This window comes from Macaca nemestrina, chromosome 15, assembly GCF_043159975.1.
Source record: "Macaca nemestrina isolate mMacNem1 chromosome 15, mMacNem.hap1, whole genome shotgun sequence".
Classification (NCBI taxonomy): Eukaryota; Metazoa; Chordata; class Mammalia; order Primates; family Cercopithecidae; genus Macaca; species Macaca nemestrina.
In genome coordinates, this window is record NC_092139.1 from 33,099,246 (window position 1) to 33,118,435 (window position 19,190).

General features: G+C 43.1%; 1 protein-coding gene across 8 annotated transcripts in view; it reads right to left on the reverse strand.

The window, feature by feature from the left end:
- LOC105496165 (TPX2 microtubule nucleation factor) overlaps positions 1-19,190 on the reverse strand; it is a 63,444-nt gene that overhangs the window by 24,032 nt on the left and 20,222 nt on the right. For all 8 annotated transcript variants that reach the window (XM_011766305.3, XM_071079541.1, XM_011766308.3 and 5 more), the window contains 5 exons: positions 11,440-11,566; positions 7,755-7,883; positions 6,578-6,697; positions 1,637-1,758; positions 875-1,026 (listed from right to left, as the gene is read on the reverse strand). In XM_011766305.3, coding sequence (XP_011764607.1) covers positions 875-1,026; positions 1,637-1,758; positions 6,578-6,697; positions 7,755-7,883; positions 11,440-11,566 — 650 coding nt within the window. The remainder of the gene's footprint in view (positions 1-874; positions 1,027-1,636; positions 1,759-6,577; positions 6,698-7,754; positions 7,884-11,439; positions 11,567-19,190) is intronic.

The window sequence follows — 19,190 nt, forward strand, 5'->3', positions numbered from 1 at the left end:
TAGTACTAGAATTTTTACTTATGATTGTTACTGACTTTGTTGGTGCTCTGGTAACAAAACAGCATGAGATTTGACTGGTCTGCCCCAACCCTATTTCTCCTATAAGATCTGTTATATTGGCCAGGCATGACGGCTCACGCTTGTAATCCCAGCACTTCGGGAGGCTGAGGCAGGTGGATCGCCTGAGGTCAGGAGTTTGAGATCAGCCTGGCTAACATGGGGATACCCTGTCTCTACTAAAAATACAAAAATTAGCTGGGCGTGGTGGCAGGCGCCTGTAATCCCAGCTACTTGGGAGGCTGAGGCGGGAAAATCACTTGAACCCAGGAGGCAGAAGTTGCAGTGAGCCGAAATCGCGCCATTGCACTCCAGCCTGAGCAACAAAAGTGAAACTCCATTTCAAAAAAAAAAAAGATCTGTTATATTTTACACAACTTTATAGACACAAAGATTTTTTCTCAATTATACTATTATAAACAGTGACCACAAATGCTACACGTAAAATCCTAAATGAATATTAGTAACAGAAATGCTAATTTGGCCAGGCGCGGTGGCTCACGCCTGTAATCCCAGCACTTTGGGAGGCCAAGGTGGGCAGTTCACCTGAGGTCGGGAGTCCAAGACCAGCCTGACCAACATGGAGAAACCCTGTCTTTACTAAAAATACAAAATTGGCCGGGCATAGTGGCACATGTCTATAATCCCAGCTACTAGGGAGGCTGAGGCAGGAGAATCGCTTGAACCTGGGAGGTGGAGGTTGCGGTGAGCCGAGATTGTGCCACTGCACTCCAGCCTGGGCAACAACAGTGAAACTCCGTCTCAAAAAAAAAAAAAAAAAAAAAAAAAGAAATGCTCCTTTAGTCTACCAACTTACAGGAGATGAAGGATGCTTTCGTAGTTCAGATGTAAAGTTCACTTCCTTATACTCCTCCTGGTTCTTAGGATGTTGTTTGATTCGCTCATCTGTGCGGAAGTGGAAGTCAACTGATTTGGTGACCTGGCTCACTGATTTCTTCACAGGTTGCCCTGAGTGAGGAACACAGTAAAACACACAGATAACATTAAGATAAGGAACACCAGTAAATCCCCTTTACTCCAGTCCTTTTGCTATTTCTGTTACCATGGATCTAACTTTGTTCACTATCTACATGTAACCCAAAACTTGAAGTAGTCCTCAGGGACACTAATATATGTGTCATATTCATTGAGTATTATTGGGTTTGAGGCCTTTCAGTTATATGCAAACTAAAAAAAAAAGTAGTAGGCTGGGTGCGGTGGCTCAAAACTGTAATCCCAGCACTTTGGGAGGCCGAGGCAGGTGGATCACAAGGTCAGGAGATCAAGACTATCCTGGCTAACACGGTGAAACCCCGTCTCTACTAAAAAATACAAAAAATTAGCCAGGCGTAGTGGCGGGCGCCTGTAGTCCCAGCTACTCGAGAGGCTGAGGCAGGAGAATGGCGTGAACCTGGGAGGCGGAGCTTGCAGTGAGCTGAGATCCGGCCACTGCACTCCAGCCTGGGCGACAGAGCGAGACTCTGGCTCAAAAAAAAAAAAAAAAAAAAAAGACTTCAAAAACACCTAGCAAGAGTTAAGAACCACCCCTCATGAATCAGTCAACCATAGCCAAGCTCACCTATGCCAGCCAGAGCAAGTTTCTTGAATTCTTCATTCTTTTTCCGCATTTCCACCACTTCTTGCTGCATTTTCATACTCTTCTCCAGCTCTTGCTCCTCAGTACTTTTTAGAACCTTCTGCCTAAAGAGAAAATCAGTAAATGAGAAGAGAGGAGAGGAGAAAGGTGCTCAGTGACTCAAAAGAATCTACAGGCATTATATAATATTTTTAACCTGTGATAAAATAATCATCAAAACCAAAAAATATCATCTAATAAATAGATGTTAACTTAACTAGATAACACCATGAAAATAAATAAAAACGCACACTTTGGCCGGGCATGGTGGCTCATGTCTATAATCCCAGCATTTTGGGAGGCCGAGGAGGGGAGATCACCTGAGGTCAGGAGTTTGAGACCATCCTGGCCAACATGGTGAAACCCCGCCTCTACTACAAATACAAAAATTAGCCAGGTGTGGTGGCACACGCCTGTAATTCTAGCTACTCAGGAGGCTGAGGCAGGAGAATCGCTTGAACCTGGGAGGTGGAGGTTGCAGGGAGCCGAGATCGCGCCACGCACTCCAGCCTGGCCACAGAGCGAGACTCCATCTCAAAAAATAAATAAATAAAGACAAGAAAATGCACACTTTATACCAAAATATTGAAAAAATTTCAGAAGAAAATAACTAAAATAGATTAGAATATATTACAAAATATCCACAAATATAATCATAAATGATTAGATTGGGCTGGGTGCACTGGCTCATGCCTGTAATCCCAGGCACTTTGGGAGGCCGAGGCAAGTGGATCACCTGAGGTCAGGAGTTCGAGATCATCCTGGCCAACATGGTGAAACCCCATCTTACTAAAAGCACAAAAATTAGCTATATGTAGTGGTGGGCGCCTGTAATCCCAGCTTCTCAGGAGGCTGAGGCAGGAGAATTGCTAGAACCCGGGAGGTGGAGGTTACAGTAAACTAAGATTGCAGCACTGTACTCCAGCCTGGGCAACACAGTGAGACTCCATCTCCAAAAACAACAACAGCAACAATGACAAAAAAGATTAGGTTGTACGCCACAAGAAAAACTAAATGACCAGTAGAAGCCTGGTGCAGTGGCATGCACTTGTAATCCCAGCTACTTGGAAGGCTGAGGCGAAAAGATTGCTTGAGCCCAAGAGTTCAAGACCAGCCAAGGCAACACAGCAAGGCCCTGTCTCAAAAACAAAAACAAAAAAAGACCAGTAGAATGAGGAAAGTATCTACAACGAAAGGTTAATATACATAAAATACATGTAACAGAAGAAAGAAACTCAGAAGTAAAGCAGACTAAATCCCAACCCTGTCATTTCATTTGCTGCCTGTAATGATCTTGAGAGAACTATTTAACTTTCCTGAGCCTAAGTTTTCTCCACTGTGAAATGAGAGTGTAAATACTCTTGCTTACATCCTATTTGTGACTGTTCAATCAGATGATATCTCTGAAGTGCTTGACACATGGTAACGTTCAATACAGAGTAGCCATTCTTAGTAAGGAAAATATCACCAGGACATTTATAGACAAATAAGGTTACCAATAAGAAAAAAAATAAAAAGGAAACAGATAATTCACCCAAGAGGAAATATGGAAAAAATGTTTACAATAGTAGCAGTAATACAATCTTGTCAGCAAATACATAAAAATTAAAATAATTTGATGCTGGGGGTTGGGGGAAACGGGGAGATGATGGTTAAAGAGTACAACAAATCTCAGACAAGAGGAAAAAGATTTTTCTTTTGACCTACTGCACAGGGTGAAGGATATCATTAATAATAGTAATACACTAAAAGAATAAATTCCAGCCAGGCACGGTGGCTCATGCCTGTAATCCCAGCACTTTGGGAGGCTGAGGCAGGTGGATCACCTGTCAGGAGTATGAGACCAGCCTGGCCAACATGGTAAAACCTCATCTCTACTAAAAACACAAAAATTAGCTGGGGATGGTGGCAAGTGCCGGTAATCCCAGCTACTCAGGAGGCTGAAGCAGGAGAATCACTTGAACACAGGAGGCAGAAGTTACAGTAAGCTGAGATCTCGCCACTGCACTCCAGCCCGAGCAACAAGAGAGAAACTCCATCTCAAAAAAAAAAAAAACACCCCAAATGTTCTCATTACAAAAAGTGGTATTTGAGGTGACGGATATGTTAATTAACTAGATTTAATTATTCCAAATTGTAGTCATGAATCATAACATCACTTTGTACTGCATACATATATACAACTATAAATTATCAATTTACAACTAAATTTTTTAAATAATTAATAATTAAATTTTTTAAATAATTTGATGCCATATTATATGAATTTAAAAAAACAAAACAATTTTTTTTTTTTTTTTTTTTTTGAGACGGAGTCTCGCTCTGTCGCCCAGCCCAGGCTGGAGTGCAGTGGCGCGATCTCGGCTCACTGCAAGCTCCGCCTCCCGGGTTCACGCCATTCTCCTGCCTCAGCCTCCCGAGTAGCTGGGACTACAGGCGCCCACAACCGCGCCCGGCTAATTTTTTGTAATTTTTAGTAGAGACGGGGTTTCACCGTGGTCTCGATCTCCTGACCTTGTGATCCGCCCGTCTCGGCCTCCCAAAGTGCTGGGATTACAGGCGTGAGCCACCGCGCCCGGCCAAACCAAAACAATTTTAAAAGTTAACAAACAGGCCGGGCGCGGTGGCTCAAGCCTGTAATCCCAGCACTGTGGGAGGCCGAGACGGGCGGATCACGAGGTCAGGAGATCGAGACCATCCTGGCTAACACGGTGAAACCCCGTCTCTACTAAAAAATACAAAAAAATAGCCGGGCGCGGTGGCGGGCGCCTGTAGTCCCAGCTACTCCGGAGGCTGAGGCAGGAGAAAGGCGTGAACCCGGGAGGCGGAGCTTGCAGTGAGCTGAGATCCGGCCACTGCACTCCAGCCTGGGCAGCAGAGCGAGACTCCGTCTCAAAAAAAAAAAAAAAAAAAAAAAAAAAAAAAAAAAAAAAGTTAACAAACAATGCAGAAGAGATAGTAAGAAAATAAAAATATTAATTCAAAGCCAATGGCACTTCAGGCCAGGCATGGTGGCTCACACCTGTACCCAGTACTTTGGGAGGCTGAGGCGGGCAGATCACTTGAGATCAGGAGTTTGAGACCAGCGTGGCTAACATCGTGAAACGCCATCTCTACTAAAAATATAAAAATTAGCCGGGGCCGGGCATGGTGGCTTATTCCTGTAATCCCAGCACTTTGGGAGGCTGAGGGGGACGGATCCCTTGAGGTCAGGAGTTCAAGACCAGCCTGGCCAACATGGTGAAACTCCGTCTCTACTAAAAATAAAAAATGAGCCAGGTGTGGTGGCAGGTGCCTGTAATCCCAGCCACATGGGAGACTGAGGCAGGAGAATTGCTTGAACGTGGGAGGCGGAGGTTGCAGTGAGACAAAATCGTGCCGCTGCATTCCGGTCTGGGCGACAGAGCGAGACTCCATCTCAAAAAAAAAAAAAAAAAAAAAAATTAGCTGGGTATGATGATGCATGCCTATAATCCCAGCTACTCAGGAGGCTGAGGTAGGAGAATCACTTGAACCCAGGAGGCGGAGGTTGCAGTGAGCAAAGATTATGCCACTGCATTCCAACCTGGGTGACAGAGTGAGACTCCATCTCAAAAAAAAAAAAAAAAAAAGTCGACGGTACTATAAATTGGTACTTCCATTTCAGAAGTAAAATTGGCAATAAATATCAACACTGACAAAACTGGTCATTCCTTGTGGGGAATTTCTCCTTCCTTATTCTGAGGCGATCACTCAAAGAAATGGCTCTGCCTATAAAGTTGTTGACTGATTACTTATAATCGTGAAAAGCTGGAAACTACATTTTCAACAGAAAATAGTTAAATATAATTTGATAGAATATTAATCTATCAAAAAAGGATAAATGTGAAGATTTTGTAGCAGCACAGAAACAAAATCTGAAATAGTCTTATGGCAAGTCAATAAAGCAGAACCCAAGGTTTTATGTTAACTGATTGTGAAAATATGTATGCTGGCTTGGATAAAACCCAGCAGGGAGGTTGGAAAAATAAGAAATGTTCCATTTACATGGTAAGAACCATTGCTAACTTTTTCCTTTTATATTTCTTTTAAATTTGCCTCAACAGTATATTTTTCTGACTGTTCAAGATCTGAGCACCAGCTAGGCACTGTGGCTCACACCTGTAATCCCAGCACATTGAGAGAGCAAGGCAAGAGGATTGCTTGAGGTCTAGTTTGAGAGCCTAGGCAAATAGCAAAACCCCATCTCTACAAAAACATGTAAAAGGTAGGCTGGGCACGGTGGCTCACGCCAGTACTGTGGGAGGCCAAGGTGGGCAGATCACTTGAGGTCAGGAATTTGAGACTAGCCTGGCCAACATGGTGAAACCCCACCTCTACTAAAAATACAAAAATTAGCCAGGTGTGGTGGTGCACACCTGTAATCCCAATTCCTCAGGAGGCTGAGCAAGGAGAGTTGTTTGAACCTGGGAGGCGGAGATTGCAGTAAGCCAAGATCGTGCCACTGCACTCCAGCCTGGGAAACAGAGTGAGCCTATGTCGCAAAAAAAAAAAAAAAAAAAAAAAAAGTTAGCCAGGCATGATAGTATATGCCTGTGGTCCCAGTTACTTGGGAGGCTGAGGTGGGAGGATCAGGTAAGCCCAGGAGGTCAAGGATGCAGTGAGCCATGATTGCACCACTGCACGCCAACCTAGGCAACAGAATGAAGCCCTGTCTTTAAAATTAATTAATTAAATAAAAATTTAAAAATCTGAGCACCCTTCAGGACACATGTAACAATTCACCTCACCATGGTCAAAGCTTCAGGAGTTTCCCAACCTCCAGGTACACCAAACAGATTGGAGATATAAGTCTGTAATTTTACACCATTCATTCTAAAGTTTAAATTCAGGAAAGAAACTTACTTTATGGGTGGCATACAAGGCACAGTATGTCTACCCTTGGCTTTCTCTGGGGAAGATTCATTCTTTTCAGAAGTATCTTGAGCACTGCCTTCTTCCTCTGGCTTCTTTTTGTTGTTAGAACTTGAGTTCAAAAGAACAAAAAATATGTTTTCAATTCCCTGAAGCATAGCCTGTACCCTCCTCCCCAAATCTGCTGCATATGGATTAACTTTTCTCATTCTATAGGATAACAAGCATGCTTTGACCACATGATTCTTCCAATAGAATCATTACATCATATATACTAATGGCTTCAATGAGTAACTTTGAGAAAGCCAACTTCTATCAAGATAAGAGTTACCTAGTGGTGGTTCAGAAGAGTAAGGAGGGACTCTAACTGCTCACCATCAAACGATCAAATGGCAGAGTTAATTGCCATCCCAATATCTATTCTCTTATTAATAAAACCCCAATTTCAGGAGGAGCATCAACGCACTAAACTACAAGTAAGTATTGTACTTGCTTCAACAGCCTCTACTGCAACTAGGGAATCCAAGTGACACAAGTCTAGGCAAATGAAATGAAATTTAAGGTTTGCTGGGAAAGACTTAAGTTTCCTGGTATAGATGCTGCCCTTTTTCCTTTACTGCTCTCTTCTTCTCTTAAACATAAATACAACACCTAGAGATATACCAGCCATCTTGTGCCAATGAGACAAGCAAAAGAAAAAAGCTAAGAAATACAGAACAGCATCTTGAGAGCAAGTATGAAAAAAAAAGCTAAAAATCAGCCACTGAACCAAAGCCAGCAGCTAACTGCTTTAGACCTCTGTGAACAAATAATTCATTATTCTTTAAACCACTCCAGTTGAATAGACTATTACTTGCAGCAAAATATATTCTTAATAAAAATATGAACAAACATGTATGCAGCTTGTTATTAAACATAAAAACAAAAAGAGGTAAAACCTATGCCAACTAAGATGTGAGTGCCCTCCAGGACACATGTAACAATTCACCTCACCATGGTCACAGTTTTAGGCATTTCTCAAGCTTGAGGTGCACCAAACATATTGCAGATGTACCATTTTTAATTTTATTCTATTCAATCTAAAGTGTAAACTCAGAAAAGAAACTTACAAGTGGTATACAAGGTACAATATGTCTACCCTTGGCAGTAAGAAGTTGTGGCTACTCACACTTTCATTTTCTTAGAGGGTAGAATTTCATCAATGATTACAGGAGCGGCACATCTCTTGGCTTTCATTTTTACATGATGCTTTTCTTTCTGTTCCAAATCCTTCTGAGCAGAAAGCCTAAGAGATCTTCTATGGTAGAGAAATTGACAAAATGTATAATAAACATATATACTACAGATATCTAAATGTTCCTCAGAAATGTGAAAGGATGTCAAACTACAAAGGGCAATAAAATGGAGGGCTATTCTCTCCACTCTAAAAATCTGATCTCTCTTGTTGATAGTTTTTTAAATTCAACCATAACATTTTAGTTCTTAAATACATTGGTGTCTATAAATGTGACCTCAGTAAAGTGATTAAAAAGAAAAACTTGGCTGGGCATGGTGGCTCATGCCTGTCATCCCAGCACTCTGGAAAGCTGAGGCAGGAGAATTGCTTGAGGCCAGGAGTTCAAACAAGCATGGGCAACATATCAAGACCCTGTCTCTACAAAAAATTTTTAAAAAATTAGTCCCAAGTGGTGGTGCGCATCTGTGGTGCTAAATACTTAGGAAGCTGGGGCAGAAGAATCACTTGAGCCCAGGAGGTCATGGCTGCAATAAGCCATGATCGTGCCACTGCATGCCAGCCTGAGCAACAGAGTAAGACTCTGTCTAAAAACAAATAAATCAATAAGATGAATACAAAACAAAGAGCATAGTGACAGATCTAATACATACCAAAAAGTGCCCAAAACAAAAATAGTTAAATGACTACCAAGTGGAAGACCTTATGAAATCACCACCTAGGCCAAGATACAGAAGAACACTGACAACCACTGCTATCTTGACGTCAAGTGTGATCATTAGATAATTTCCTTATTGCTTTACCAAATAAGCATGTATTATATAAACATGGTATGCTAGTTTTGAAGAAAAACAAAAAATTTTGTATAATGTAACCAGACTACTACAAGTATTCTTTTCTGTCTGGCTTATCTCACTCAACTTTATGTTTGTGAGATTCAACCACATCAATTCACACAGCTCTAATTCATTGACTTTCATTGCTGTATAATATTCATTGTAGGGATATGCCACTATTTATTCAGTCTACTGTTGATGAGTTATCTCCTCATTTTAGCTATTATAAAAAAAAATAAGATTGGTGGGTCTTAGGAAATTAATGTGCTTTTCTCTGATGATCAGTAAAACTGAGTACATTTTCACGTTTATCGGCCATTTGTTTGTCCTTTTCATAAGTGCTAGTTCAAGTCGTTTGCCTGTTTTCTACTGGCTTGTCAATTCTTTACTAATTGATTTGTAATTCTTTGTATACTCTGGATATAAACCCTTTGTAGGATTCATGTGTTACAAATAGTTTCTCCCACTCTAGGGGTTGAATTTTCATCTCTTTATCTTTTAATTAGATAAATGTGCTTGAATTTATCAACCTCTGCCACCCCCATTATGGTCAGTGCTTTTCTATGTGTGTCCTGTTTAAGAAAGCTTTCCCTACTCTGCCAGGTGCGGTGGCTCACGCCTATAATCCCAGCACTTTGGGAGGCCAACGCGGGAAGATCACAAGGTCAGGAGATAGAGACTATCCGGGCTAACACGATGAAACCCCATCTCTACTAAAAATGCAAAAAAAAAAAAATTAGTCGGGAGTAGTGATGGGCGCCTGTAGTCCCAGCTACTTGGGAGGCTGAGGCAGGAGAATCACTGGAACCCAGGAGGCGGAGGTGGCAGTGAGCCGAGATTGCGCCACTGCATTCTTCCAGCCTGGGCGACACAGCAAGACTCCGTCTGGGGGAAAAAAAAAAAAGATGGCACATACCAGGCATGGTGGCTCACGCCTGTAATCTTGGCACTCTGGGAAGCATAGGTGGGCAGATCACTTGAGCTCAGGAGATCAAGACCAGCCTGGACAACATAGCAAGACTCCATCTATACAAAAAATACGAAAATTAGCTGGGCGTGGTGCCCTGCACCTGTAGCCTCCACTACTCGGGAGGCTAAGGCAGGAGGATTGCTTACGCCTGAGGGGTCAAGGCTGCAGTGAGCCAAGATCATGCCATCGCACACCAGCCTGGGCAAGCGAGCAAGACCCTGTCTCAAAAAAAAAAAAAAAAAAAGATCAAATTTTTGAGGCAAAATTTCAGAAGCAAGAGAACCACAGAGAGGGTAAACACTAAACCCTGATTATAAACTCATACTCTGAGGCCGGGCGCGGTGGCTCAAGCCTGTAATCCCAGCACTTAGAGAGGCCGAGACAGGCAGATCACGAGGTCAGGAGATCGAGACCATCTTGGCTAACATGGTGAAACCCCGTCTCTACTAAAAAAATACAAAAAAATTAGCCGGGCGTGGTGGCGGGCACCTGTAGTTCCAGCTACTCGGGAGGCTGAGGCAGGAGAATGGCGTAAACCCGGGAGGCGGAGCTTGCAGTGAGCTGAGATCCGGCCACTGCACTCCAGACTGGGCGACAGAGCGAGACTCCATCTCACAAAAATAAAAAATAAAAACTAAATTCATACTCTGGCCTGGGTGCAGTGGCTCGTGCCTGTAACCCTAACACTTTGGGAGGCAGAGGTGGGTGGGTTCAGTGAGCTCAGGAGTTCGCGACCAGCCTAGACAACGTGGTAAAACTTTTTCTGAACAAGAAATACAAAAATATTAGCTGAGCACAGTGGCTTGTGCCTGTAGTCCCAGCTACTCAGGAGACTGAGGTGGGAAGATTGCTTGAGCCCAGGAGGTTGTGGCTACAGTGAGATATGATCAAGCCACTGCACTCCAGCCTGGGCAACTGAGCAAGACTCTGTCTCAAAAATAAATAAAATTAAAATTTGTCTATTGGCTGAATGCAGTGGTTCATGCCTATATAGTCTCAGCACTTTGGGAGGCTGAGGCAGGAGGATCACTTGAGCCCAGGAGTTTGAGTCTGCAGTGAACTATGTGCCACCACTGCACTCCAGCTCCAGCCTGGGTGACAGAACAAGACCCTGTCTCAAAAAAAAAAAAAAGCTAAAGTAATACAGAAGAACAAAGATATTTGACATTAGGAAGATGTAACAACTATATCCATACAAGGCCTTTGGAAACAGATTGATAAGGGTTTGAATCTTGGCTCTGAAATAAACTTGCCTTAAGCAAGCAACTTAGTATCTCTGAGCCCTTATCTATAAATTAATTAATTAAGCATATTACCTACAACTCATAAATGTTATACGGATTTTTCTTAATTTATACCAACCACACAAACCCATTATTATGAGGATTTTAAAAGCTAACATAGCCGGGCGCAGTTGCTCACGCCTGTAATTCTAGCACTTTGGGAGGCTGAAGCGGGTGGATCACCTGAGGTCAGCAGTTTGAGACCAGCCTGGCCACATGGCAAAGCCCCGTCTCTACTAAAAATACAAAAATTAGCCGGGTGTGGTGGCAGGTGCCTATAATCCCAGCTACCCAGGAGGCTGAGGCAGGAGAATTGTTTGAACATGGTGGGGCGGAGGTTGCAGTGAGCTGAGATCACACCACTTCGCTACAGCCTGGGCAAAAGAGCGAAACTCTGTCTCAAAAAAACAAAAAAAGTAACGTAAAGGTGTCCAAAACACAGTATGGACACATAACAGATGCTCTGTCCAGTAACTATCCTTTGAACATTATTATCATAACCACCATTTTGAGATTCCAAACAGTCTTACCTCTGAGGCTGGGCAGGAGTTTTTCTTGATATGGCTGCCTCAACTTCCAGGGAAGAACAAGCGTTTGACAGAATGGATTGTTCCACAAGATTTTCTTTTTCTGCCTCTTTGTAGTAAGTGTTGTCAACTGTGGGAGACCAAAAGCTAGTCAGCACTCAAATCCCAAGGAAAATAATTGGAGATGAGCCACACACACACACCCCGTCTAAGCCACAAAATCCTTAGTTCCAGTTAAGCCTTATAAGAAGACCAGTTTATAAAAGCTACTTTGGTTGAAACAGAAATGAAGTATCCGGGACTTGCCTATTCGCCAGCCTAAGGTACTACCTTTTTTTTTTTTTTTTTTTTTGAGACAGAGTCTTGCTCTGTCGCCCAGGCTGGGGTGCAGTGGCCGGATCTCAGCTCACTGCAAGCTCCGCCTCCCGGGTTTAGACCATTCTCCTGCCTCAGCCTCCCGAGTAGCTGGGACTACAGGCGCCCGCCACCTCGCCCGGCTAGTTTTTTGTATTTTTTAGTAGAGACGGGGTTTCACCGTGTTAGCCAGGATGGTCTCGATCTCCTGACCTCGTGATCCGCCCATCTCGGCCTCCCAAAGTGCTGGGATTACAGGCTTGAGCCACCGCGCCCGGCCAGGTACTACCTTTAAAAAAAGCATCCCACACACAATCTCATGACATTTCAGGACACTGATAAAGTTCTGAAAGCTTCCATAAAGAAGAAAAAAAGATCACTTACGAAGTAACGAAAATTAGATAAGCACTGAATTTTTCATCAGCGATACAAAAAAAATAGAAGGTAAAGGAACAATGTCTTTAGAGTAGTGATAAAAAATAATTTGCAATCTATAATGCCGTATTAAGATAAACTTTCAATTGTATATGAAAGTGGAACAATGCCATTTTCAAATATATAAGAACTCAAAGTTTTCCTCTCCTGTACTAATTTAAGAAAGTTTCCGCTGGGCGCGGTGGCTCAAGCCTGTAATCCCAGCACTTTGGGAGGCCGAGACGGGCGGACCGTGAGGTCAGGAGATCGAGACCATCCTGGCTAACACAGTGAAACCCCGTCTCTACTAAAAAATACAAAAAACTAGCCGGGCGAGGTGGCGGGCGCCTGTAGTCCCAGCTACTCGGGAGGCTGAGGCAGGAGAATGGCGTAAACCCGGGAGGCGGAGCTTGCAGTGTGCTGAGATCGCGCCACTGCACTCCAGCCTGGGTGACTGAGCGAGACTCTGTCTCAAAAAAAAAAAAAAAAAAAAAAAAAGAAAGTTTCCTCAGGATGCACTCCTGCATAATAAAGGAGTATATCCAGAAGAAAGATATAAGGTCCAGGAAACAAGGCAGAAAAGATAGTAAAAATAATAATGCTCTCCCAAAAAAGCAGTAATAACTTCCAAGGGTCATTGTCCAATATGAAGCAAGATAAAATGTGGCAGAAATTTAAGAAATTGATAAAGTTTAAAGAAAAGCAAATCCACTGATCTCTTGATGTCAGAATCATCTTTATGTGGCTCAGCAGTTGTGACAATACAACTAAATACAGCCAAAGAGAACCAAGAAGGGATGAAATTGCATCACAGTTACTGACTTGGCATTGAACAATATTTACATAATCATAACATTGTAAATACTGCTGATATAATCATACTATCAGGCATTATGAATGTAACCACACAAGTTAAAATAGTGAGTTAAAACAGCTACTGGGAAGACAGAGTCAGGAAGATCACTTGAGCCCAGGAGTTTGAGACCAGCTTGGGCAACACAGTGAGATCCCACTTGTAAAACAAAATATAAAAACAACAGGCCAGGCACGGTGGCTCACGCCTGTAATCCCAGCACTTTGGGAGGCTGAGGCACGTGGATCACGAGGTCAGGAGATCGAGACCATGGTGAAACCCCATCTCTACTAAAAATACACAAAATTAGCCAGGCGTGGTGGCGGGCGCCCGTAGCCCCAGCTACTAAGGAGGCTGAGGCAGGAGAATGGCGTGAACCTGGGAGGCAGAGCTTGCAGTGAGCCGAGATCGCGCCACTGCACTCCAGCCTGGGGGACAGAGCGAGACTCAAAGTCTTAAAACAACAACAACAACAACAACAACAACAAAACCAATAAGAGTTTGAGAAAAAGGACAGGGGATAGGGATGGGAAGAGGAAGGTGTTATTTTAACATAAACTCTAAGTATTGTGATGTTACCGTGGCCATGTTTTACTTTGATAAACTTTTTTTTTTTTTTGCTTTTCAATATTATATAAATAGAGATTAGAGATGGGGGTCTCACTATATTGCCCAGGTTGGTCTCAAACTGCTGGGCTAAAGCAATCCTCTCATCTTGGTCTCCCAAAGTACTGGGATTACAGGCATGAACTACCAGCCCAGCCTTGATAAACATTTTTTTTTTTTTTTTTTTTTTTTTGAGACGGAGTCTCGCTCTGTCGCCCAGGCTGGAGTGCAGTGGCCGGATTTCAGCTCACTGCAAGCTCCGCCCCCCAGGTTCACGCCATTCTCCTGCCTCAGTCTCCCAAGTAGCTGGGACTACAGGCGCCCGCCACCTCGCCCGGCTAGTTTTTTTGTATTTTTTAGTAGAGACGGGGTTTCACCGTGTTAGCCAGGATGGTCTCGATCTCCTGACCTCGTGATCCGCCCGTCTCAGCCTCCCAAAGTGCTGGGATTACAGGCGTGAGCCACCGCGCCCGGCCGATAAACATTTTTAATGAAATAGAACAAAAGTGTTATGGGAACACTGAGAAAGTTAGCCAGGCATGGTGGAATGTGCCTGTAGTTCCAGTTACTCAGGAGGCTGAGGCAAGAGGATCACTTGAGCCCAGGAGGTCAAGGCTGCAGGGAGCTGTGATCATGCCACTGATCTATAGATGGGGTGACACAGTGAGACCCTGTCTGCAAAAAAAAAACAAAAACAAAAAACAAAAACAGAGTAAGAAAGAAACAATCAAGTAAAGGCTTCATGGAAGAAACAGCACTTAATCACATAGCATATAAACTGACCCCTGATAAAGGAATTAAACTGCAACAAGATGACAGGGAAGAAAAGATAGGCCATGAAAACATAGTTTAGGCATTATTCATTTGAGAACAATCATTTGGCTCATCTCCTAAAAAAATATTTTTGGGGCGGAGAGACTCACACACACACACAAAATAATAGCATAGCATGTCAAGGCTAAAATAGATGCACTTATTCCAATTAAAATGCAGTGACAATAATATTAAATAATAAAGCAAGATCCAATTATATGCTGCCTATAAAAAATGCACTTTAAATATAGACACACCATGCTAACACCAATCAAAAGAAAACTGGAGTGATTATATTAATATCAGGCAAAGTAGGTTTCAGAGCAAAGAACTTCAGTGGGGATAAAGAAGATCATTTCAAACTGTTAAAGTGGGGCCAGGCACAGTGGCTCAACCTGTAATCCCAGAACTTTGGAAGGCTGAGGTGGGTGGAGCACTTGAGCCCAGGCGTTCAAAACCAGCCTAGGCAACATGGCAAAATCCTGTCTCTACAAAAAATATAAAAACTAGCTGGGCATGGTAGTGGCATCTGTGGTCCTAGCTACTCAAGAGGCTGAGGTAAGAGGATCACCTGTGCCCAGGACGTAGAGGCTGCGGTGAGGTGTGATTGCTCCACTGCAGTCCAGCCTGGGTGACAGAGTGAGACCCTGTCTCAAAAATACATACATAAATATGTATATATACATATATATACACATACATATATATATGCTTGTATATATATGTGTGTGTGTGTATATATATGTATATGTTGTTTGTTTGTTTTTGAGATGGAGTCTTGCTCTATAGCCCAGGCTGGAGTGCAGTGGCACGATCGTGGCTCACTGCAACCTCCGCCTCCCAGGTTTCAGCGATTCTCCCACCTCAGCCACCCGAGTAGCTGGCACTACAGGTGTGCACCACCACACCCGGCTAATTTTTGTATTTTTTAGTAGAGATGGGGTTTCACCATATTGGCCAGGTTGGTCTCGAACTCCTGACCTTGTGATCCGCCCGCCTCAGCCTCCCAAAGTGCTAGGATTACAGGTGTGAGGCATCACGTCCAACCAAAAAAAAAAAATATATATATATATAAAAGTGGCCAGTTCATCAAAATGACATAACAATCCTAAACATTTATGCATCTAATAGTAGCTTCAAACTACATGAAGGAAAAATTATAAAGAGACAAATCCATAATTACAGTCTGAGATTTCACTACCTCTCTAATTGATGAAACAAATGGAAAGAAAAATTAGTAAGGATACAACAGCCATAAATAATGTATAAACAGGCTAGGCACGGTGGCTCATGCATGTAATCCCAGCACTTTCGGAGGCCGAGGACGGTAGATTACCTAAGGTCAGGAGTTCAAGACCAGCCTGGCCAAAATAGTGAAATCTCATCTCTACTAAAACTACAAAAAGTAGCTGGGGGTCGTGGCAGATGCCTGTAATCCCAGCTACTCCAGAGGTTGAGGCAGGACAATCGCTTGAACCCAGGTGGCAGAGGTTGTAGTCAGCCAAGATTGCGCCACTGCACTCCAGCCTGGGCACAAGACCCAGACTCTGTCTCAAGAAAAAAACAAAGGAAGAAAGAAAGAAAATCCTAAAATTCACATGGAACCACAAAAGACCCCATGTAGCCAAACTAATCCTATGCGAAGAGAACAAAGCTGGAGGCATCAAACTACCAGCCTTCAAAATACATTACAAAGCTAAAGTAACCATAATAGCATGGTACTATCATAAAAACAGACGCACAGATAAATGGAATAGATAGAGAACCCAGGAACGAATCCACATATTTATAGCCAACTGATTTCTGACAACGGCACCAAGAACATTCCTTGGGGAGGGGACAGTCTTTTCAATAAATGGTGCTAGCTTTAGGAGGCTGAGGTGGTAGGATGGTTTAAGCCCAGGAATTCTGAGACAAGTCTGGGCAATAGGGTGAGACCTCATCTCTAAAATAAAATTTAAATTTGAAAAATCAATAAATGGTGCTGATCAAACTAGATATTTGAAGGTAGAAAAATGAAACCAGACACCTATTTCTTAGCATATACAAAAATCAACTCAAGGCCAGGCGCGGTGGCTCACACCTGTAATCCCAGCACTTTGGGAGGCCGAGGTGGGCGGATCACAAGGTCAGGAGTTCGAGACCATGGTGAAACCCCGCCTCTACTAAAAATACAAAAAATTAGCCGGGTGCGGTGGCGGGCACCTGTAGTCCCAGCTACTCAGGAGGCTGAGGCAGGAGAATGGCGTGAACCCGGGAGGTGGAGCTTGCAGTGAGCTGAGATCGCGCCACTGCACTCCAGCCTGGGGGACAGAGCGAGACTCCATCTCAAAAAAAAAAAAAAAAAAATCAACTCAAAATGGATTAAAGACTGATACGTAAGACCTTAAACTATGCAACAACTAAAAACATCGGGGAGGCCGAGCGCGGTGGTTCACGACTCTGATCCTAGCACTTTGAGAGGCTGAGGTGGGTGGATCACTTGAGGTCAAGAGTTCGAGACCAGCCTGGCCAACATGGCGAAACCCCATCTCTAGTAAAAATACTAAAATTAGCTGGGTGTGGTGCACGCCTGTAGTCCCAGCTACTCGGGAGGCTGGGGCAGGAGGATCACTTGAATCTGGGAGGCGGAGGTTGCAGTGAGCCGAGATAGTACTACTGCACTCCAGTCTGGGTGACAGAGTGAGACTGTCTCAAAAATAAATAAATAAAGTAATAAAATAAAAACAGGTGAAATATTTTAGGACATGGTTCTGGGAAAAGATTCTATGAACATGACCTCAAAAGCATAGGCAACAAAAGTAAAAGTAGACAAATGGGATTTTTTTTTTTTTTTTTGAGACAGAGTCTCACTGTGTCACCCAGGCTGGAGTGCAGTGGTGCGATCTCGGCTCACTGCAAGCTCCGCCTCCCGGGTTCACGCCATTCTCCCGCCTCAGCCTCCGAGCAGCTGGGACTACAGGCGCCCACCTCCACGCCCGGCTAGTTTTTTGTATTTTTAGTAGAGACAGGGTTTCACCATGTTAGCCAGGATGGTCTCGATCTCCTGACCTCGTGATCCACCCGCCTCGGCCTCCCAAAGTGCTGGGATTACAGGCTTGAGCCACCGCGCCCAGCCGACAAATGGGATTATATTAAATTTAAAACTTTCTGCACAGCAGGGTAAACAATCAACAGAGTGAAGAGACAACTAAAGAATGGGAGAAAATATTGTTAACTATTCATTAAAGAAGGGAGTAATATCCAGAATACACAAGGAACTCTACCTCAACAGCTGGACAAATGAGCTGAATAGACATCTCTCAAAAGAATACATACAAATGGCAAACAGGTATGTGAAAAAATGCTCAACATCACTAATCATCAGGGAAATGCAAATTAAAAATCACAATGAGATAGCCTTTCATCCCAGTTAGAATGGATACTATGAAAAATATTAAAAATTTCTCTGCATCTCTGAGGATGGAAAGGGGAACTCTTATATATTGTTAGTAGTAAAGTCAACTCGTACAGGTATTATGGAAAACAGTATGAAGGCTCCTAAAAAATTAAAAATATAATTGCCATATGATCCAGCAATCCCATTACTGGGTATATATCTAAGAAGAAGGAAATCAGTACATCGAAGAGATATCTATCTGCAGTCCTACGTTTATTACAGCACTATTCACAGTAGTCAAGATGTGGAATCAACTGAAGTATCCATCAACAGACAAACAGATAAAATGTGGCATACACATACAATGAATACTATTTAGCCATAAAAAAGAATGAAATTCTGTCATTCACAGCAACATGGATGAACCTGAAGGACATTATGTTAAGTGAAATAAGTCAGGCATAGAAAGATAAATATCGACCAGGCGCCGTGGCTCACGCCTGTAATCCCAGCACTTTGGGAGGCCGAGGCAGGCAGATTATGAGGTCAGGAGATCTAGACCATCCTGGCTAACACAGTGAAACCCCGTCTCTACTAAAAATACAAAAAATTAGCCAGGCGTGGTGGCAGGCACCTGTAGTCCCAGCTACTCGGGAGGCTGAGGCAGAAGAATGGTGTGAACCCAGGAGATGGAGCTTGCAGTGAGCCAAGATCATGCCACTGTACTCCAGCCTGGGCGGCAAAGCAAGACTCCATCTCAAAAAAAAAAAAAAAAAAAAAATCAGATACATAACTCAAATAATTCTTGTACACTGGCGAGCAGTAGAGTCTTCTTTTTTGCTGTTTTATTTCCCACCCAGACCCAGGTTAGGTTACATTAAATCTTGTCATAAAAAGAAAACGGTTACGTATCTGGCAATAAAATTCTATGTTAGCCTCCGGGCACCGTAGCTCACACCTATAATCCTAGCACTTCGGGAAGCTGAGGAAGGAAGATCACTTGAAGCCCAGAGGTTAAGATCAGCTTGGCTAGCAAAGACTCCTTCTCTACTAAAATTTTTTAAAAATCAGCCAGGCATGGTGGTGAGCACCTACAGTCCCAGCTACTAATCGCTCAGGAGTTTGAGGCTGCAGTGAGCTATGACTGTGGCACTGTACTCCAGCCTGGGTGACAGAACCAGACCCCATCTTTAAAAAAAAAAAAAAAAAAATTATGTTAGCTTAAGCTCCAAGAGATTTTTTTTTAAGTGTAACACATCATTAGTTTTACATTCATCATGAAATGAATTAGCCCATTTCACCAATAATAAACAAAGAGAACATTTAGGTAGTTTT